This window comes from Bufo bufo, chromosome 7, assembly GCF_905171765.1.
Source record: "Bufo bufo chromosome 7, aBufBuf1.1, whole genome shotgun sequence".
Classification (NCBI taxonomy): Eukaryota; Metazoa; Chordata; class Amphibia; order Anura; family Bufonidae; genus Bufo; species Bufo bufo.
Window position 1 is genome coordinate 114,065,333 of NC_053395.1, and position 23,293 is coordinate 114,088,625.

At 43.9% G+C, this 23,293-nt stretch overlaps 1 protein-coding gene across 2 annotated transcripts in view; it reads left to right on the forward strand.

Moving 5' to 3' along the window:
* Positions 1-23,293, forward strand: part of INPP1 (inositol polyphosphate-1-phosphatase) — a 272,313-nt gene that overhangs the window by 98,469 nt on the left and 150,551 nt on the right. For both annotated transcript variants that reach the window (XM_040440671.1, XM_040440672.1), the window contains exon 3: positions 636-696. In XM_040440671.1, the coding sequence (XP_040296605.1) occupies positions 636-696 (61 nt within the window). The remainder of the gene's footprint in view (positions 1-635; positions 697-23,293) is intronic.

The window sequence follows — 23,293 nt, forward strand, 5'->3', positions numbered from 1 at the left end:
TTGCAGACCACAAAATACTGAAAAAGCCATACGGTCGTGTGCAAGAGGCCTTAGGGTGAATAGGACAAGGGATCAAAAGATCCCATGTACTCACCCCCTAAGGGGGGTAATAGTTACTAAGTAAAAAGTAAAACTAAAGTTTAAAAAAAGTAAAAAAAAAAAATATATATATATATATATATATATATATATATATATATATATATATATATATATATTAAAAGTTTTAAATAACCCCTCTTTCCCAATTTACATATAAAATGTATAAACAAACATAGTTATGGCTGTCAGAAAATGCTGATGCAAAGAAAATTTTGATTTTATTTCAAAGGTTTGTATTTTTTAAAAGTTAAAACAAAATAAAAACTATACAAGTTTAGTATCTCTGTAATGGTATTGAGCTGCAGAATAAGGACATCATGTCATTTTTAGTGCACATTTCACATAGCCAAAACCCAAAAAATCTTTGCAGAATCGTGCTGTTTTTGCTTTTTTTTTTCAATTTTACCCTACAAATAATTTTTCTCCTGGTCCCAATACAAGACATAGTAAATAAAAAAAAAAATAGGATTCATTCTGCAAAAAATAAGCCCTTATATGGCTGCATGAAAATGTATTTACTGTTCATATTTTAGTTTCCAGGTTTAGAGAAAAGTATAAGGGGAGAAGAATCCAATGAATTCACAAATGATCTTGGTAAGTAATGTTAAATGTGTTCTTAGGATAGGCCATCAACATTTGTTTGGAAGAGATCCAGCATCCTGAACCCACTCTGTTCAGCTGTTCAGGAGTAGCTCTGAGACCGGAATTATACAGTTTTGTCCACTGTGTAGTGGCTGCAGTTGGTTTTGCAGTGCTGCTTCTACTGCAGTAGCCAGCTTCATTCACTTCCCAGTTTAACGGAGCTTTGTAGTGCTGGCGCTACTTCTAACAGCTGATCATTTGGGGTGCGAGGTGTTGGACCTTCATCGATCTGGTGTTCATGGCCTATCCTGTTGGTAGACCATCAATATAAAAATCCAAGAGAACCCCTTTAAATTGCAATTTCAAACAGAAACTATTTCATCATTTGTGAAGGAAAAATTATTTAACTGAAATATCTGTCAGCTCCAAAACACCCCATCCCCCAAACTAGAGTAATCGGTGTATATTGTGAGTGATGCCAAGACGTTATGTAATTTCTATCCTCATAGTCGCTTACATTCCAATGGTGTGCTCCTACAAACCAGTAGTAAGATGCATTAAGAGGACACCTGTACTCATGCACATAATGGAAAGGACTCAGAGAGGTTGTCCTCTCAGTGCATTTAACAGCTGGATTGGGTCAGATTGCAAGTGAACATGAAGATAAAAATGATATAATTGGACTTGGTGTCACATACAATATACACCGCCTACTCTTGTTTTGGGGGAGTTTTGGAGCTGGCAGATTCCTTTTGCTAGACAAAAGAAAAAAAACATATATAAAGAACGAAATAATAGGTAAAAAGAAAAAATGGCTTGTCTGGTTAGTGTGTCAAGTTGATGATGTTTACCAGCAATTGTGTTTTCTTCAGAGGTTCAGTAAATTTGTACTGTGGAAATCTCCATGTTTTTACAACTTTTAGTCAGTCCACCATGCCACCTCCACCATGTGCAGGGTTAACAAAATGTCCTCAGCAGGAAACAGATACACTTCACTCTTAGGCCTCCTGCACACGACAGTATTTTTTAACGTCCCACAAAACGTGGTTCTGTTGTACCATGATCCGTGCCCCTTTTTTTTTCCGTGGGTCTACCTTGATTTTTGGAGGATCCACGGACATGAAAAATGAAAAAAAAAATCTAAGTCAAGTTTGCCATTGAAATGATAGGAAAAAACGGACACGGATCACGGACACGGATCACGGACGCGGATGACAATCTTGTGTGCATCCGTGATTTATCACGGACCCATTGACTTGAATGGGTCCGCGAACCGTTGACCGTGAAAAAAATAGGACAGGTCATATTTTTTTCACGGCCAGGAAACACGGATCACGGATGCGGCTGCCAAACGGTGCATTTTCCGATTTTTCCACGGACCCATTGAAAGTCAATGGGTCCGCGAAAGAAAACGGAAAACTGAACCACGGACGCGGATGCACACAACGGTCGTGTGCAGGAGGCCTTATATGAATACTCCCTTTGCCCTAATCTTGATGTGCACAATGATAAACATTTGTAATGTTCTTTTGTCACACAAGGGACAAAAGTAGAGTTCAGGAATGTCTGTGGAGCAGGAGAGCTAGTGGCTGCCATATTGCTTCTCATCCCCAACACACTCTAGGGTCATTTTCATTGGAAGCCAATTTACCTCTTAGAATATTTTTCTGTGCCTCCCAGCACAGAAAACCTGCAGATGTATAAAGGCAGACCCTCCCACTACCCTCAGTGGTTTCCTATCCTAAGAGAGGAACAAATGCAGTGGGGGGCCGACTGGCGGAACCCCCGCCGATAATCTGTTTGAAGAGCATGCAGCACTCGTGGGAGCGATGTGTTTTCTTCTGTTTACCTCTTCTCGGCTGACATGGCAGCGGTGAGCAGGTGTAACTAAAGCTCCACTGTCCCCATTCACTTCAATGGGACAGCTCTGTCCTATTCACTTGAATAGGAAGTAGACCTCCCATTAGTGCTGCATTCAAGTGCTAATGGGATGGTCATCAATGTAACAAAAGTGAACAACCCCTTTAATTAGTCTTATGCTGATGGGAGTTCTTTATTCCTTATTTTTTGTAGGATAAGCCTAGAAAGTTGGCTAGTAAAACACCCCATAAGGAATGTGCTTTGTGTAAGACCAAGTTAGGTCCAGTATAAATTAAAGGGAATCTGTCCCCGGGATTTTGGGTATAGAGCTGAGGACATGTATTGCGGATGTGCTAGCGGCCATCTAGCAACCCATGTCCTCAGCTCTATACACAAAATCCCGGTGACAGGTTCCCTTTAAGCTGCCTTTTTCACTCCCACATTGAAAGTATGATGGCGGAGGAATCCTCATCTATGATCAAATGTATGAAACCTATGATTAGAGATGAAGTCCATAGTGCCCTTAAGAGTAAAACAGATAGACACCCTACAGGTAATGTGGATTCTCGAGATAAATCCTCTTCTGTCTCAAATTTCTCAGAAGGGTATCTCTGGGGATTTGAAAGCCCGGAGCAAGATTTGGGTTCTTCTTTAAGGACAAAACCCCTTTTTACTACAGATGATGTAGATCAGTTGTGGAAAGGGCTACTATGAATATTGAGGAACCTAAGGAAGTATGAACTGAACAGGATATTATGTTTGAGGGGTTAGAAGATAGAAAGGAAAAATCTCTTTATTCATTAGAATTTGGTTACTCTTATTTCTAGGGAATGGAAGCGGTTGGTAGAAACATAGAATGTGTCGGCAGATAAGAACCATTTGGCCCATCTAGTCTGCCCAATATACTGAATACTATGAATAGCCCTTGGCCCTATCTTATATGAAGGATGGCCTTATGCCTATTCCATGCATGCTTAAACTCCTCCACTGTATTTGCAGCTACCACTTCTGCAGGAAGGCTATTCCATGCATCCACTACTCTCTCAGTAAAGTAATACTTCCTGATATTACTTTTAAACCTTTGCCCCTCTAATTTAAAACTATGTCCTCTTGTAGCAGTTTTTCTTCTTTTAAAAATTCTCTCCTCTTTTACCTTGTTGATTCCCTTTATGTATTTAAAAGTTTCTATCATATCCCCTCTGTCTCGTCTTTCTTCTAAGCTATACATGTTAAGGTCCTTTAATCTTTCCTGGTAAGTTTTATCCTGCAATCCATGTACTAGTTTAATATCCGATATATATACCCCAACCAGGGGATGATTACTTTTACAAGTAATTAGCATAAGCCTATGACATGCCACCGTAACATATAACCTACATAGAAAATGCCAGACCTCTTATAATGAATCAATACTTTATTACAAAAATCACTAATTTATTAAGACATGATTAAAAGATAATGGTGCAGGAGATAAAAAGCGACATCACTGGAGGAAACATACAGTGGATATAAGTCCATGTACAGTCCATCATTGTATTACAAGAATCAATAAAGTGCAAATGTAAACAGTTCATCAATATCAGAGGATATCGGACAATTACCCATACTGTGTCTCCTCCAGGATGGCGCCAACCCCAATGCGCGTTTCGGCGTACCTTCTTCTATTATTTAAAAAAATCACAAATTTATTAAAGTATTGATTCATTATAAGCGGTCTGGCATTTTCTATGTAGGTTACATGTACTAGTTTAGTAGCTCTTCTCTGAACTCTCTCCAAAGTATCAATATCCTTCTGGAGATATGGTCTCCAGTACTGCGCACAATACTCCAAATGAGGTCTCACTAGTGCTCTGTAGAGCGGCATGAGCACCTCCCTCTTTCTACTGGTAATGCCTCTCCCTATACACCCAAGCATTCTGCTAGCATTTCCTGCTGCTCTATGACATTGTCTGCCTACCTTTAAGTCTTCTGAAATAATGACCCCTAAATCCCTTTCCTCAGATACTGAGGTTAGGACTGTATCACTGATTGTATATTCTGCTCTTGGGTTTTTACGCCCCAGGTGCATTATCTTGCTCTTATAAACATTAAATTTTAGTTGCCAGATTTTTGACCATTCCTCTAGTTTTCCTAAATCCTTTTCCATTTGGTGTATCCCTCCAGGAACATCAACCCTGTTACAAATCTTTGTGTCATCAGCAAAAAGACACACCTTACCATCGAGGCCTTCTGCAATTTCGCTGATAAATATATTAAACAATATGGGTCCCAGAACAGATCCCTGAGGTACTCCGCTGGTAAAAAGACCATGTTCTGAATATACTCCATTGACTACAACCCTCTGTCTGTCCCTCAGCCACTGCCTAATCCATTCAACAATATGGGAGTCCAAGCCCAAAGACTGCAATTTATTGATAAGCCTTCTATGTGGGACAGTATCAAAAGCCTTACTAAAGTCTAGATAAGCGATGTCTACTGCACCTCCGCCATCTATTATTTTAGTCACCCAATCAAAAAAATCAATTAGATTAGTTTGGCATGATCTCCCTGAAGTAAACCCATGCTGTTTTTCATCTTTCAATCCATGGGATTTTAGATGTTCCACAATCCTCTCCTTAAGGCCTCATGCACACGACCGTTGTGTGCATCCGCGGCCGTTGTTCCGTTTTCCGTTTTTTTTTCGCGGACCCATTGACTTTCAATGGGTCCGTGGAAAAATCGGAAAATGCACCGTTTTGCAGCCGCATCCGTGATCCGTGTTTCCTGTCCTTCAAAAAAATAGGACCTGTCCTATTTTTTTTGACGGACAATGGTTCACGGACCCATTCAAGTCAATGGGTCCGTGAAAAAACACGGATGCACACAAGATTGCCATCCGCGTCCGTCATCCTTGTCCGTAGACTACTTTCACACAGACGGATCTGCTGATCCGTCTGCATAAAAGCTTTTTAGATCTGATTTTTCACTTTGTGAAAACTCAGATCCGACAGTATATTCTAACACAGAGGCGTTCCCATGGTGATGGGGACGCTTCAGGTTAGAATATACTAAAAGAACTGTGTACATGACTGCCCCCTGCTGCCTGGCAGGTGCTGCCAGGCAGCAGGGGGCAGACCCCCCTCCCCCCCTGTATTTAACTCATTGGTGGCCAGTGCGGCCCCCCCCCTCCCCTGTATTTATGCGGCCCCCCCTCCCCTGTACCGTCCCTACCTCCCTTGTATTTAACACATTGGTGGCCAGTGCGGACGCCCCCCCTCCCCCCCCTTATTAAAATAACCGACCCCCCCCCCCCCCCATCATTGGTGGCAGCGGAGAGTTCCGATCGGAGTCGCAGTTTAATCGCTGGGGCTCCGATTGGTTACCATGGCAGCCAAGACGCTACTGCAGTCCTGGCTGCCATGGTTACTTAGCAATTTTAGAAGCATTATACTTACCTGTGATGTCTGTGACCGGCCGGGCGCTCCTCCTACTGGTAAGTGAAAGGTCTGTGCGGCGCATTGCTTATAGCACAGACCTTTCACTTACCAGTAGGAGGAGCGCCCGGCCGGTCACAGACATCACAGGTAAGTATAATGCTTCTAAAATTGCTAAGTAACCATGGCAGCCAGGACTGCAGTAGCGTCCTGGTTGCCATGGTTACCGATCGGAGTCCCAGCGATTAAACTGGGACTCCGATTGGAACTCTCTGCTGCCACCAATGATGGGGGTCGGTCATTTTAATTGGGAGGGGGGGGGCGGCCGCACTGGCCACCAATGTGTTAAATACAAGGGAGGGGGGGGCCAGCCGCACTGGCCAACAATGAGTTAAATACAGGGGAGGGGGGGCCGCACTGGCCACCAATGAGTTTAATACAGGGGGGGGGGAGTGAGGAGGGGTCTGCCCCCTGCTGCCTGGCAGCACCTGCCAGACAGCAGGGGGCAGTCATGTACACAGTTCTTTTAGTATATTCTAACCTGAAGCGTCCCTATCACCATGGGAACGCCTCTGTGTTAGAATATACTGTTGGATCTGAGTTTCACAATGTAACTCAAATCCGATGGTATATTCTAACATAGAGGCGTTCCCATGGTGATGGGGACGCTTCAAGTTAAAATATACCATCGGATTGGAGAAAACTCAGATCTGATGGTATAATAGGGACTCCTGACTTTACATTGAAAGTCATTAGGGGACGGATCCGTTTGCAATTGCACCATATTGCAATTGCACCATATTGTGTCAAACGATCCGTTTGGCTCCGCACGGCCAGACGGACACCAAAACAACTTTTTTTTCATGTCCGTGGATCCTCCAAAAATCAAGGAAGACCCACGGAAGAAAAAACGGTCACTGATCACGGAGCAACAGAAATCCGTTTTGCGGACCGCAAAAAAAAAACGGTTGTGTGCATGAGGCCTAAGTATGGTTTCCATTAATTTCCCCACTATTGATGTCAGGCTTCCTGGCCTATAGTTGCCCTATTCCTCCCTACTACCTTTCTTGTGAATGGGCACAACATTTGCTAATTTCCAATCTTCTGGGACGACTCCTGTTACCAGTGATCGGTTAAATAAATCTGTTAATCTGTTAATGGTTTTGCTAGTTCACTGCTGAGCTCTTTTAATAGCTTTGGGTGTATCCCATTAGGCCCCTGTGACTTATTTGTATTAATTTTAGACAGCTGACTTAGAACCTCTTCCTCTGTAAAGACACATGCATCAAAAGATTCATTAGTCTTCCTAACTGAGGTTCTTTATCTTCTTTTTTGGTTTTTAATTTGGTAATTCCTTGTTTTAGTTTCCTTTTTTCATTTATGTATCTGAAGAATGTCTTATCGCCTTTTTTCACTGACTGAGCTCATTTCTCTCCTGCCTGTGCTTTAGAAGCTATTATAACTTGCTTGGCCTCTCTCTGCCTAATCTTATAAATTTGCCTGTCATCCTCAATCCATGATTTTGGCCACTTCTGCTGAGTACCACAGTGGTCTCTTCCTTTTTTTGCTTTTACGGACAAGCCTTATGCAATTTTTTGTTGCCTTTAATAGTGCCACTTTTAAGTAGTCCCATTTCCCCTGGACTCCATTGAAACTGTTCCAATCTGATAGGGACTCGTATACCACTAATCTAATTTTAGAAAAGTCAGTTTTTCTAAAATCTAAAACTTTTATTTTTGTGTGGTGTGAATCAGTCACTGTACTTATAGTAAACCACACTGACTTGTGATCACTAGATCCCAAGCTTTCCCCTACAGTAATATCCGATACCAAATTCCCATTTGTGAATACTAAATCTAAAATGGCCTCCTTCCGGGTTGGCTCCTCAACTACTTGCTGTAGAGATAATCCCAGTAGGCAATTTTTAGAATATCTGTACTCATGGCAGAACTAGCTATTTTGGTTTTTCAGTTTACATCAGGAAGATTAAAGTCATTTTAGCTATTTCCTCAACTAGTAGATCATCTAATTCTTTGACTTGGCTAGGTGTTCTATATATCACACCTACACGAGTTACCTTATGATTATCAAGCTGCAAGGTAACCCAAACTGACTGTAAATTGGTCTCGCTAACTTGTATTAAATTAGATTTCATGCTATCTTTCACATACAAGGCCACCCCTCCCCCTTCTTGCCTTCTCTGTCTTTCCTATATAGAGAGAACCCTGGTATTTTTATATCCCAGTCATTACTCCCATTGAACCACGTCTCAGTAACAGCCACTAAATCTATATTCTCAGATGCCATTAAAGCCTCAAGTTCATTGATCTTATTCCCTAAACTGCGAGCATTTGTAGACCAGACTCTGAGCTTGTCATTTCTTAACCTATGTGCTACTGGCATCTTCTGGCATTGTAGCTTTATCTCTGGGTTGGTAAAATATAAATATCCCTTTGAGTCCAATTCTGTAATTTGGGATGGTGCTCCAAAAATTTATGTCTATATTAAAGGTGTCTCATAGGTCCTCCCTTCTCTTTGATGATTTGGGTCAGTTAAAGGGAATCTGTCACCAGCGACCTCCCTATTTGACTATTTGCATAGAAACATAGCTTTGGTTCACCTGATTAAAACCGTTTTTCTTTTATTTTCCCAAACTATGATACTTTTTTTGTATGCAAATTGGGCCTTTGGTGTAATGAGGGTGTCACATTGCTCGCGTTGCATCCAAGCTCCACTTCTTTCTATGGTCAGACCCTCCCTGGCTGCTTTGATTGACACCCAAGCTCCACAGAAAGGTGTGGAGCTTGGGTGCAAGCATAGCAGTAGTGACGCCCTCATTGCAACAAAGCCTAATAAGTATATTAAGAAAAAGTATCATAACTCGGGAACGTAGCCTCTGATCAACAAAGAGGAACAGTGTTTTAATCTGATGAACCACAGCTATGTGTATGTGAGCAGTTGGATAGGGAGGTCGCTGGTGACAGATTCCATTTAAAAGATCCCATGGATAGAAAGGCAGCCATTTTTTTTTTTTTTAGAGAACCTAGGAGTCAATAGGTGCCTTTTTTAAACCTAATATTGCTGCTACCTGTGCTGCTAGGGCTCTTATTCAGAACAGAAATTTAGTGGGGAAAAAAGTCCCAGAGAGAAAGAGAGTAAGTTGAGATGCTCCACAGAAACCCTAAAATCCTGTAGAGCCAGAAACCAGCGGGTGACACAGGCATTGTTGCCCTTTTTCTCCCTTAGCCATTTCAGAGTGGCATGATCCGATACCAGCTTAAATTTCCTCCCCAGGAGGTAGTATCGGAGGTAATCAAGCGCCCACTTAATGGCCAAGCATTCTCTCTCAATTATAGAACAATTCCGCTCTGTCGGAGACAGCTTTCTGCTGAGTTAACACACTGGATGCTCCTCCCCATTTATGACCTGGGACATCACTGCCCCTAAGCCTACCTCTACTGCATCTGTCTGAATGATAAACTCTTGGGAGAAGTCAGGAGCTACCATTACTGGCTGTCTACAGAGGGCCGACTTAAAGGGGTATTCCCATCTTAATGATCACTGTTAAATCTGTTAATGATTTAACAGTGATCATTTTTCTAAATATATTTAAAGGGTTTCTACCACCACATTTTGACCTAATTAGCTGTCAGACACTATCGATCTGCTAGTGTCTGCTGTACCTAAACATGCTATTGTAATTCCTTTCTCTGCAGCGGTTACCCTAAAAAACGTAGTTTAATTGGTATGCAAATGAGCCTCTAGGTGCTATGGGGGCGTCTTTTCAGCACCTAGAGGCTCCGTCCACTCACCATTTCTGCCGCCCAGCGTGCTCCAGCCCGCCCCTCTGCTCTAGATTGACAGCCTACTCGCGCCTGCGCCGTGTGCTTCTGTATTCGGCGCAGGCGCAGTGACTGTTGGACTGCTCCCTGCGCCGTAATCGGTATAGTATAATTGCCAGGAAGAAGTCACCAGGGCGCATGCGCGGCCTCGGCGTGAGCGTTCAGTCCATCGCGCGGCGCGGCCGGGAGAATACTTCAATCAAGATGGAGCCCGCCCCCTGCCGAGTGCCGTAACCAGGAAGTGGACAGCGCGTCGGGAGCAGGTAAGTATGAAACGGCGTGTTGAGAATACCCCTTTAAGCTTCTGGAAGGCCTCTTCTGCTTCGGGGCACCACTTGATCATAGCAGACTTTCCTCCCTTTGTAAGGTCGGTCAGGGGTACTGCTATTTCAGCGAACTTGGGGACAAATCTCCTATAATATCCCACAATACCGAGAAATGCCTTAACCTGTTTCTTTGTAAGTGGGAGGGGCCATTCTTGGATAGCTTCCACCTTATTTACTTGGAGTTTTATCACCCCTCTTCCCACGATGTACCCCAAGTACCTGGCCTCTTCGATCCCCATGGCACACTTACTTGGATTTATAGTGAAGCTGGGCTTTCTTAGCGCATCTAGGACGGCTTGAATTTTACTGAGGTGACTCTCTCAATCACGACTGAAGATCACTATGTCATCCAAGTAAGCTGCTGCATATTCCCTGTGTGGGCGTAAGATCTGGTCTATAGCCCTCTGGTAAGTGATGGGGGCCCCATGCAAACCAAATGGCATCCTTATGTACTGGAAGGACCCTTCTGGTGTGGAAAATCTGTTCTCTAGCTTCTTTCGATAAAGGAATTTGCCAATACCACTTGGTAAGATCTAGGGTAGTTATGTAGCGAGTTGGCCCTAGTCTCTCAATAAGCTCATCTACCAGGGGCATGGGGTATGCATCTACCTTGGATACCTCGGTTAACTTGCGGTAGTCGTTACAGAATCGCCACTCTCCATTGGGCTTTGGACTAGCAGTATGGGACTGGACCACCCACTTTGAGATTCCTCAATCACCCCCAGCTTTAACATTCTCTGGACCTCCTTGGAAACTACCTCCCTACGGGCCTCGGGAATCCTATACGGTTTTCAATTTACTCTCGCATTAGGCTCCGTGATAATCTCATGTTCCACAACATTGGTTAACCCTGGTGTTTCTGTAAACAAGTCCCAATTCTGCTGCAACAGGAGCTTTCATTGATATTTTTGGGTAGGGGACAGGACTTCTGCAATCTTCAAATTCTCTATGGTTGGCGTCTGGTTGGGTATTCAGACAAGGGGCTTCAGGAGGATCCCTATGTTTCCATGGCTTAAGCAAGTTGATGTGGTAAATCTGATAGGGCTTTCTCCTACCTGGCTGATGTACCCGATAGTTAACTTCACCCACCCTCTCAACTATCTCATAGAGTCCTTGCCATTTTGCCAGGAATGTGCTCTCCACTGTGGGCACTAGGGACTGTCTAAGATAGGCCGACCTGTTATATATTTTAGCTTGTGCCTCTTGAGCCTGGAGAATATGCTCCTTCACAATGGGCCTTACCTGAGCTATTCTCTCTTGCAGTGTGGTGACATGTTCAATTACGGTTTTGTAAGGTGTGACCTCGCTCGCTATATTGAACAGCCCTCGAGGATGCCTGCCATACAACTCCTCAAAAGGCGAGAACCCTGTTGACACTTGAGTTGAGGCACCTCTCTGATTGAGAACAGTAGGTAAGGCAACAGGTAATCCCAATCTCGGCCATCCTTTTCAACTACTTTCTTCAACATGGCCTTCAATGTTATGTTAAAACGTTCTACCAAGCCATCTGTCTGTGGGTGGTAAACAGAGGTGCGTAACTAGGTAACTTTCAGTACTTTACAGAGATCCTGCATTACCCCTGGTCGGTCAGCATCTCTTTGGGCAGCCCTGTTCTGGAAAAAATCTGAAACGGCTCTCTGGCGATAACCTTGGAGGAGGCCTTTCTTAAGGGTGCTGCCTCAGGGTACCGGGTGGCATAATCCATTATAACTAATATATATTGGTGCCCCCTAGCAGACTTCACCAAAAGCCTTACCAAATCCATCGCCAGTCTCTCAAATGCGACCTCGATAATAGGCAATGGTATTAGAGGGCTGCGGAAATTTGCGACTGGGGAGGTTACTTGACACATAGGGCTGGACTGGCAATAATCCCTAATTTCTTTGTAACACCCTTGCCAATAAAACCTTTGTAAAAGCCTTTCAAGGGTCTTATCTGCCCCCAAGTGTCCCCCTAACACATGGCCATGTGCCAGGTCCATTACCATGCGTCTATATGGCTTGGGGACCACCAGCTGTTCCAAAAATTCTTCACAGATTTTAGTCACCCTGTACAACAAGTTTCCATTTCCACTTTATGTAAGGCACCCTTAAAGTCTCATCTCAGAGTTGGGCGGTCCCAAAGTTTCCCCGGGATACTTCTAAGTCAGGGACCGTCTCCTCAAGAGCAGACTCCTCCTCATTATCACCTACCATGGACGAGAATGGAAATTCAGGGACCACCTCCAGGTCACGAGGCTGTCTTTGCACGCTGGGTGTTGTTGCGGTACCGCCCTGGCCCAAAGATCCCAGAACAAAAGACAATCCCAGCCAATTATCATCTCGTGCATCAGCCCCTGCATCACCCCTACCTGGTGGGACACCATACCCTTCTCTGTCTTTAAGGTGACCTAGGCCACTGGGTAAACCTTGATATCACCATGAATGCAGGTGACCCCCCAAGGTTTTCCCAAGGACCAACCTATGAGGGATACAGGCCATTAGGAGCGTGACCAGGCTCCCAGAGTGCAGAAGTCCAGTTATGGGGGTGTCATTAACGCTGATTGAACAGAATGGAAGTCCCTCCCTAGAGTTTGGAACAGCACTACATGCAAACATGGAGCTCTGTCTCCCCACGGAACAGTCCATTTGGTTCGAGCTGAGTGGGCACTGGGCCGCCATATGTCCTGGGGCATGGCATCTCCAGCAGATGATCTCTCTTAGGGAAGGTCTTGGTGTTGACTTTGGCTCTTGGCCTTAAAACGTCCTTTCCGAGGAGTTTTTAGTCCCTTCCTCTGGCCTTCAGAGTCACTCCGCGCATTCCAGTATGGGGAGGTCAGGGACCCCAAGTCAGTTATGGTGGTCTCCCCTGCATAATATCTCTGTACCAAGTCATCCGCAGTCCGAGTGTTTCCTTGCGCAACGCACTGCATTAGCTTGGAAAGAGTGTGCATGAAGAGGTCCATTATGACCCGCTCCACCATTTTGACTGGGGAACAGACATCCGGCTGTAGCCATTTCTGGTTGAGGTGCAGTAGGTCAAACATTTGGGACCTTGGGGGCTTGCCTCTCCTAAACCCCCTTTGATGCACCCTCTGAGCATGGACTGTGACGGTTATTCCCAGACATGCCAATATCTCTGCTTTTAGTTTGGGGTATTCCCGCGCCTCCTGCAGTGACAAGTCATAATAAGCCTTCTGGGGTTTGCCTGAGAGAAATGGGGCCAAGACCTCGGCCCATTGTTCAGCTGGTAGTCTCTCATGCTCAGCGACCTGCTCAAAGACTGTGAGGAAGGCTTCTACGTCGTCCTCTGTGGTAATTTTTTGCATGACTTCTCGTACCGTCCTCCGTGCTTGCTGGCAGTCCTCATTACTTTGGGGCAGCACGGTGGCTCAGTGGTTAGCACTGTTGCCTTGCAGCGCTGGGGTCCTAGGTTCGAATCCGACCAAGGGCAACATCTGCATGGAGTTTGTATGTTCTCCCCGTGTTTGCGTGGGTTTCCTCCGGGTTCTCCGGTTTCCTCCCACACTCCAAAGACATACTTACAGCGCATCGAGGCACCAAGGGTAAGACTGCGTGTACACTGGGGTCTACTTGACCCGGATGGCTTCTGCCATTATGTATATGTAAAAAGAGAGTAAAACTGAGGGTTAATCAAATCTTGAGGGAAAAAAGTGTCCAAAAGATAGGATAAACACGAGGCGCCAATTGATTAGGAGTGTTTATTGGTGGGTAGGCTGAAGATTTACCCAATAGACGGCTGGATCAAGAAGGAAATGTAGGTCGCCAATGAATAGTATAAAGGGATAGGCTGCTGATAGCAATAGCGTGTGAAGCAAGTACAGTGAAAATAAATGCTTGTGTCAAATGGGTTCGAGAGTTGACCCAAAGTGCAAAGCCGGTATTCTATTCCCAAATAAAAGCGCCAAGTCCCTAAGGTGGAAAAAGGCGGTGTGTCAGTGCCCCTAAAAGGGTAGAATATCAAAAGATAGGCGTCAGCTGTGCACCAGAGTTGGTGATCCCCTTCTTTTTGTGTATAAAAAATATATAATAGGCCACAGTGGAGATAATAAACAATCCAGTGTTTAAGGAAGGGAATACTTGAACTGTTAGCAAACATCAGATAAATAAAATAAAATATTGCAAAAGTGTGAGCTTTACTTCACAGGGTAAGCTCCCGGATAAGCTCAAGACACCAGGCAATCCCAAGAACCCTCCTCCACTTGTAGATGGATAGAAATTCAAGGCAGACACGTCCACAGGGCCTTTTGATCAAATTCTTTATTGTTATCTTTATCCGGCCCAACGTTTTTCGGGGTGTAAACATACAGACCCCTTCATCAGGCAACATGCATGAGGATACAATGCACATACTTTGTTTATATAAAAGATCATGGTCGAAAAGCCCGTCAAAAGGGACAGGGCAACGCTCAGAGCCGGGGCAGAGATGCGCAGCCCGCTGTTTCCGGTCATGCGCATGGCCGGGCGCCAGCTTCTGGTGTAATGCGTTCCACTGTGGAACGCATCGGGTATTTCCTGTTTGCTCTGCGTTCAAGCGTGGAGCGCTACTAATATCTCCGGTCGCCTGCGTGCTGAATATGAGTTTTATCTTTGCAGATGTAATTCAACAAGTGTATAGGTGATATTTATATACATAAATGTCTATACATGACATATCTATATAGAACATCTCTACATATATCTTGAACTTATCTATTATATATATATATGTTTGACGCACACACCGAGTGAGGCAGCATATCGCATGTGGTTCGCAATACACCTGATGGGTATGATTATGTTTTATTCCTATGTCCCACCCCCTGTCATCTCAGCACTATTATAATATACAGCACTTCTGCTTAATTGGCATCACTTATCTACTATATTTGTTTTTGCTGAAATATTCACTGATAATGTATTTTATCTGCAATCATGTATTTAGGATTGTAATTATGTATCGCATTTCTTTTTTTCACTTGATTTTATCATGTTTTATGGTGATTTTGTAACATTAATATGTATATTACTTCACCTTTTAATCATGTAATTATCACTTTTAGGAATTGTTTGCGTTTTTTTTTTTTTTTTTTACAACACATCTCGCCACTGACCAGAACACTACATCTGAACGCCTCACCCATACTGTCTCCATGGATAAACTTATCCAGCACACAGATCTTGAACACATTGATCCCCACACCAGGTTCCTCTCACATAATAACTCCAAAACCAGCCCAACCACTAAAAATTACTCACTTTTACAGTCCGAGCTCAATTGTAAGAAAAAGATCAAATCCCGCTACAGAGGATGTAGAGGGGGCCGAAAACTAAATGCCAATAAACAAACAACCCAAACCCAAGAAATCACCTCCTCAGAATTAAACAGAGATAATCTACGAGGGAAAGGCATCTTTAATTTATCAAAATACATTTTGAGACAAAATGAGATAGAGCTTTTGAATAAGGGCCTAACATAGAAACATAGAATGTGTCGGCAGATGAGAACCATTTGGCCCATCTACTCTGCTCAATATACTGAATACTATGAATAGCCCCTGGCCCTATCTTATATGAAGGATGGCCTTATGCCTATCCCATGCATGCTTAAACTCCTCCACTGTATTTGCAGCTACCACTTCTGCAGGAAGGCTCATTCCAGGGAAAGCCAGGGTTTAGGCACGTGATCGCCGCACGGGTGAGGAACCCGTCTTGGGACGTCACGGCAGTCAGGTGCCAGCCGCAAGGTGAGTCAGGGGTCACCACCTTTCCCTCTCCCTTGGGCAGGGCTTTCCCTTTTCCCTCCCTGTGCGTGACGCCGGTCATTGCATACATTTAAACCTTTGCCACTCTAATTTAAAACTATGTCCTCTTGTAGCAGTTTTTCTTTTAAATATTTTTTCCTCTTTTACCTTGTTGATTCCCTTTTATGTATTTAAATATTTCTATCATATCCCCTCTGTCTTGTCTTTCTTCCAAGCTATACATGTTAAGGTCCTTTAATCTTTCCTGGTAAGTTTTATCCTGCAATCCATGTACTAGTTTAGTAGCTCTTCTCTGAACTCTCTCCAAAGTATCAATATCCTTCTGGAGATATGGTCTCCAGTACTGAGCACAATACTCCAAATGAGGTCTCACTAGTGCTCTGTAGAGCGGCATGAGCACCTCCCTCTTTCTACTGGTAATGCCTCCCCCTATACACCCAAGCATTCTGCTAGCATTTCCTGCTGCTCTATGACATTGTCTGCCTACCTTTAAGTCTTCTGAAATAATGACCCCTAAATCCCTTTCCTCAGATACTGAGGTTAGGACTGTATCACTGATTTTATATTCTGCTCTTGGGTTTTTACGCCCCAGGTGCATTATCTTGCACTTATCAACATTAAATTTTAGTTGCCAGATTTTTGACCATTCCTCTAGTTTTCCTAAATCCTTTTCCATTTGGTGTATCCCTCCAGGAACATCAACCCTGTTACAAATCTTTGTGTCATCAGCAAAAAGACACACCTTACCATCGAGGCCTTCTGCAATTTCGCTGATAAAGATATTAAACAATATGGGACCCAGAACAGATCCCTGAGGTACCCCACTGGTAACAAGACCATGGTCTGAATATACTCCATTGACTACAACCCTCTGTTGTCCCTCAGCCACTGTCATTTTGCCCTACAAATGAGCCTGATTTATTCAAACTCTTTGTAGATCTTAATCAATTGACACTTTAACGCCATTTCAGTATAAAAAATTCCCTTAATAACAAGACCCCATCCAGACAGCCATGTAATTGAAGAAACAACCACTACAAACCCAGTGGTTGACCTTGAATCAAACAGACTCATATTAGACGGTACAGACTAAGATTGGGTAACTGTCAGGGGTCAGTATTGTGCCCTATTCTCTTCAATCTATTTATTAATGATCTTGTAGAAGACTTGCATAGTAAAATATAAATTTTCGCAGATGACCCTAAACTGTGTAAAGTAATTAACACTGAAGAGGACAGTATACTGCTACAGAGGGATCTGGATAGATTGGAGGTTTGGGCAGATAAGTGGCAGATGAGGGTTAACACTGACAAATGTAAAGTTATGCACATGGGAAGGAATAATGCAAGTCACCCATACATACTAAATGGTAAAACACTCGGTAACACTGACATGGAAAAGGATCTAGGAATTTTAATAAACAGCAAACTAAGCTGCAAAAACCAGTAAGATAATGGGTTGCCTCAAAAGGGGCATAGATGCCTGTGATAAGGACATAGTCCTACCACTTAACAAATCGCTAGTCAGACCACACATGGAGTACTGTGTACAGTTCTGGGCTCCTGTGAACAAGGCAGACATAGCAGAGCTAGAGAGGGTCCAGAGGAGGGCAACTAAAGTAATAACTGGAATTGGGCAACTACAGTACCCTGAAAGATTATCAAAATTAGGGTTATTCACTTTAGAAAAAAGATGTCTGAGGGGAGATCTAATTACTATGTATAAATATATCAGGGGTCAGTACAGAGATCTATCCCATAATTTATTTATCCCCAGGACTGTGACTGTGACGAGGGGACATCCTCTGCGTCTGGAGGAAAGAAGGTTTGTACACAAACATAGAAGAGGTTTCTTTACGATAAGAGCAGTGAGACTATGGAACTCTCTGCCTGAGGAGGTGGTGATGGGGAGTACAATAGAGGAATTCAAGAGGGGCCTGGATGTATTTCTGGAGCGTAATAATATTACAGGCTATAGCTACTAGAGAGGGGTTGTTGATCCAGGGAGTTATTCTGATTGCCTGATTGGAGTCGGGAAGGAATTTTTTATTCCCCTAAAGTGGGGAAAATTTGCTTCTACCTCAGTTTTTTTTTTTTTACCTTCCTCTGGATCAACTTGCAGGATGACAGGCTGAACTGGATGGACAAATGTCTTTTTTCGGCCTTATGTACTATGTTACAATGTTAGACTCCACTGACACAATCACTGCCATCAAGCCAGTAATAAAGAATGTCATCCTTTTACCCATTGGAAAGTAGAGGCCCTCATATTGAGAGCTATTACAATATGGTAATGGGAGACCTGAAGACGCTTTCTCCGCTCCCGACCCCCGTAACCCTCCAATCATTGAAAAAAGAAAATCTATCATTTATAGATAATCTGAGTCCGGACTTGGCTAAGGCCCTAAAAAATCTAAGACAGAACAAAGACATAGTGATCAAAAATGCAGACAAGGGGGGTGGTATAGTCATCATGGACGCGAGCTATTGCAAGGCCGAATCTTTGAGAATACTCTTAGACACTCAGAGTACTACAGACCACTTAAAAATGATCCAACTAGAGAATTCAAAAAATTACTCCATGAACTGATAGATCTTGGATCCCAAACTGGCGTCCTTGACAAGAAAGAGAAAAACTTCTTGAAAGTCCCCCACCCCACTATAGCTCGATTCTATTTTTTACCGAAAATACACAAGTCCCTTGTCCCCCCCCCGGACGACCCATAATATCCGGGATAGACTTCCTCACCTCAAACTTGTCTGAATACACTGATGGAATCCTTCAAAGATTTGTGATCACACTGCCATCTTACCTTAGAGATACATCACACCTCATCAACACTCTGGAAAATATAGACTGGCAAGAGAACTACATATGGGCAACCTTAGATGTGACATCACTTTACAGTAATGTAATACACTCACTAGGCATCAAAGCAGTCAAGGAATATATAGAGGCTGACACTTCCATGCCACAAGCACAAAGAGATTTCATTCTGAAATCCATTTATTTAATCCTGCAGCACAATTTACTTTTCATATAATGATACAAACTACATAAATGAGAAAGTAACGGCGATGGGCACAAAATTTGCCCCGTCAGGTCATACGCAAACTTGCTAATGGGCTCTTTTGAGAAACATATAGGCCTGCTTAGCCACTCTAATGTCATCTTCTATAAAAGATATATCGACGACATTATATTAATATGGGATGGGAACGCAAATGAACTGGAATCTTTCATAAGGACAGTGAATGCCAATGACTGGAATCTGAGCTTAACTCTGGAATCCCACCCTAGGGAAGCCATTTTCCTAGACCTTCACCTTAGTAGCATCGACAGTCAAATCTCCATTAAAACGCACTTTAAAAGTGTCGATGCCAACAGCTACTTAGACTTGAAAAGCTGCCAACACCACAAATGGAAAACCAATATCCCATTTTGTCTAATGAAAAGAATCAGATGCTAGTCATGAGAGAACAAATAGAACTCCTGAGCACTAGGTTTATTGAGAAATGTTATCCCCCGCAGCTCATCAAAGAATCAAAAAATAGGGTCCAAAAAGTGAATCAGAAGGAAAGTCTTAAACAAAAGACTATCCCAAAAACTTCTCCATCCATTTAGACCAGGTCTAATAACAAGATACAATCGCAAACATAAAGTGATCTGACAAATACTAACCAGACATTGGCCAGTCTTACTTAAAGATCCTATATTGGGTAAAGATATCCCTCAACAACCCAATTTAAAATTCTGTAGGGCCAAAACGAAAAAAAATATGTTGGCCCCTTCATGACCCAAAATCAGTTCAACCCGAACACAGCCCTATATGTAGACAAAAGAGAAGGGTTCTTTCAAATGTGGGGCACGCAAATTTAAGTGCTGCAAGATGATCACATGCGCCACTGGGGGGTTCAAATATCACATCTCAAAAACAAGATCCTCTTTCAACACCATATGACGTGTGGCAGCACAAACATAATATACTTATTACAATGTCCTTGTAACCTTTACTATGTAGGCCCGTACAACACAGAAATGCTCCGAGAGCAAATGAATGAGCACCGGTCCAACATAAGCAGGAAGACTACCACCCATAGTGTGTCGCGCCATTTTGCAACGACGCACAATGGGGATTCGGCCGGTCTCAAAGTGACCCCTTTCGAATGTGTAACCCTTTCCTTCCAACAGCTCTGCAGAAAGGAGATGTTTTGGATTTACCAATTAAACACCCTTACACCGTATGGCCTAAATCAGTGGTGCCCAACCATTTTTCGTCCGAGGGCCGTACTAGACATGGTATAAATTTCACTGGCCAGAACCAGTTAGCTTTGCCAGAAAGAAATGCAAACACTGTGAGAGGGCACGTGTGAGCATTACTACTGTGAAGGGGCAAATATCTGGGCATTTTTTCTGTGAAGAGGCACATCTGGACATTTTTACTGTAAAGGGGGCACATCTGGGCATTTTTACTGTAAAGGTGGGCATCTGGGCATTTTTTCCATGAAGGGGGCTTATGTGAACATTACTACTGTGAGGGGGGCACATCTGGGCATTACCCCTGTAAAGGGGGCACATCTGGGCTTTACCATTGTGATGGGGGCACATCTGGGCATTACCATTGTGAAGGGGGCACATCTGGGCATTACCATTGTGAAGGGGGCACATCTGGGCATTACCCCTGTGAAGGGGGCACATCTGGGCATTACCGCTGTAAAGGGGGCACATCTGGGCATTACCCCTGTAAAGGGGGCACATCTGGGCATTACCCCCTGTAAAGGGGGCACATCTGGGCATTACCCCCTGTAAAGCGGGCACATCTGGGCATTACCCCCTGTAAAGGGGGCACATCTGGGCATTACCCCCTGTAAAGGGGGCACATGTGAGCTTTATTACTGTAAAGGGGCCACTCTCTCTCTACTGCCAGCCACAGTGCAGACCACCGCTACCAGTGTCACAATTCCAACCAAGACCAAGGAACACCACTCATGTCCTGGCCTTTCCAAACAACAAGGAGCAGTTCCCTTCTTACCCCTCAAAGGCATGTACTGCTGGACCCCTGCCACATGGACACCACTGGCCCTTCAGGATATATACCAACTCTCCTCACTAAGGTACCAGCCACACTCACAGGGGGCAGCTCTCCTGAAACCACACTGCTCACACAGACCACTGTCGCCTGTGCCCGCCATTAAGCAGTAAGGTGGTCAGCCCTTCCTTCCTCCGCACGTAGCAGCGCGCACACAAACAACTACTGGGCCACGGGAACTTATTACACTTACATTCGTTCTGTGAGTGGCCTTGATATTTAGAATGGCGATTCAGCTCTGCACCACAGCAGCCACCCAGGCGTGTCGCTTCTTCACCTTCTTTCACTGTGCGCAAGCTCTGCCTCCGGTCATTGCGTTGGCCGCATGAAACTGCTTTGCTGGCTGGATGTGGCCCGCGGGCCGTAGGTTGGGCATCACTTGCCTAAATGAATCACTCGAATATGTCAACTATTGAGCCATCCAATCTACCTTATTTGTGCTGCTATTACTGTTTACATTATTTTTTTTGTATTTTTATATATATTTTTTATATACAATTTATATATAATTTTTTTTTGTAAGTTAGTATTTCTTGTAGTTTTTAGTAAATTTTTATCTTTTTTACATTTCTTTACATTTTCATTATATTATAGGACTCCACATCATGGTCATCGCCTTGTTCACAAGCTTATTGATTTTCCCCCTCCTTTTATTATGATTTTATTTGGTCTATAAGGCTTTTTTAATATAATTATCATCCTATGTATAATTTTTTTTTTATTTCTTAAGGCCACATCAACATTGTTTTAGACATACATACACAAACTTTTATATTATTCACCAAAAGTTGCTGCAAAAATATTTTTTTTATAATATATATATACAGTACAGACCAAAAGTTTGGACACACCTTCTCATTCAAAAAGTTTTCTTTATTTTCATGACTATGAAAATTGTAGATTCACACTGAAGGCATCATAACTATGAATTAACACATGTGGAATTATATACATAACAAACAAGTGTGAAAAAACTGAAAATATGTCATATTCTAGGTTCTTCAAAGTAGCTACCTTTTGCTTTGATTACTGCTTTGCACACTCTTGGCATTCTCTTGATGAACTTCAAGAGGTAGTCCCCTGAAATGGTTTTCACTTCATAGGTGTGCCCTGTCAGGTTTAATAAGTGGGATTTCTTGCCTTATAAATGGGGTTGGGACCATCAGTTGCGTTGAGGAGAAGTCAGATGGATACACAGCTGATAGTCCTACTGAATAGACTGTTAGCTGCTTTTTTCTTGCCATAAAACAAATTCTAAGTAAAGAAAAACGAGTGGCCATCATTACTTTAACCCCTTAAGGACCTAGGACGTACCGGTACGCCCTATTTCCCGAGTCCTTAAGGACCTAGGACGTACCGGTACGCCCTATTTCCCGAGTCCTTAAGGACCGAGGACGTACCGGTACGTCCTGACTTAAAATCGGAACTCCGGCGCCGCAGGGGTTAATCGGAACGGGATTTCGGCTGAAATCATTCAGCCGGCATCCCGTAACAATGCAGGGGGGGGTCATTTGACCCCCCCGTATCGGCGATCGCAGAAAACCGCAGGTCAATTCAGACCTGCGGTTTTCTGCGTTTCCGGTCCATTCGGGTGTCCTGTGACCCGATGAACCGGAAAAAGACTGCGATCGGTGGCGTAATTATACACCACCTATCGCAGTCCGAGGATTTGGAGAGGCGGTGCTGGCCCTGGTGCTGAATGCCGCTGTCCAGGGTGCTGATTGGTGCAGGGGAGAGAGGCGCGAGATTCAAACTTCCTGCGCTCCTCTCTCCCCTCCTCTTCCTGTCCAGCACCCTGACCGTGCAGCACCGTCCAGAACGAGCTCCTGTGTCCCCCTAATCGGCATCCATCACCCTCCTGCACCCATCGCCACCCAGGTAGGTTAGGGTCAGTGAGGGAGAGGCACCGTTAGGCAGGGAAAGAAGGGAAAAGTAAGTTAGAAAAAAAAAAAAAAAAGTACTTTTATTCCAAACTTCCAAACTTCCATCTAACCCTAACCCAGACCCCACCCCCCCCCCACCAGCCACTTCCCCCCCCCCCCACCTGCCTCCCCCCCCCCACCTACCCCCCACCAGCACCCCCCACCCCCCACTCACCACCACTTTTTTTTTTCTGCGTGCGCTGACTGGCCGGCACTTTTTAGCGTCCGTCCACTGTTAGCGCATCGCCCGCCCCACCACCCCACCGACCGCTGATCAGCGTTGTACCGCTGATCAGCAAGTTTTAACTTTTTTTTTTTCTAACACTTGCCCATTTTTTTGCCTGGACTTTTTAGTACGCGAACACCCGTTGCCCCCACACACACGCACATATAATAAAGTTTGCCACACACGCA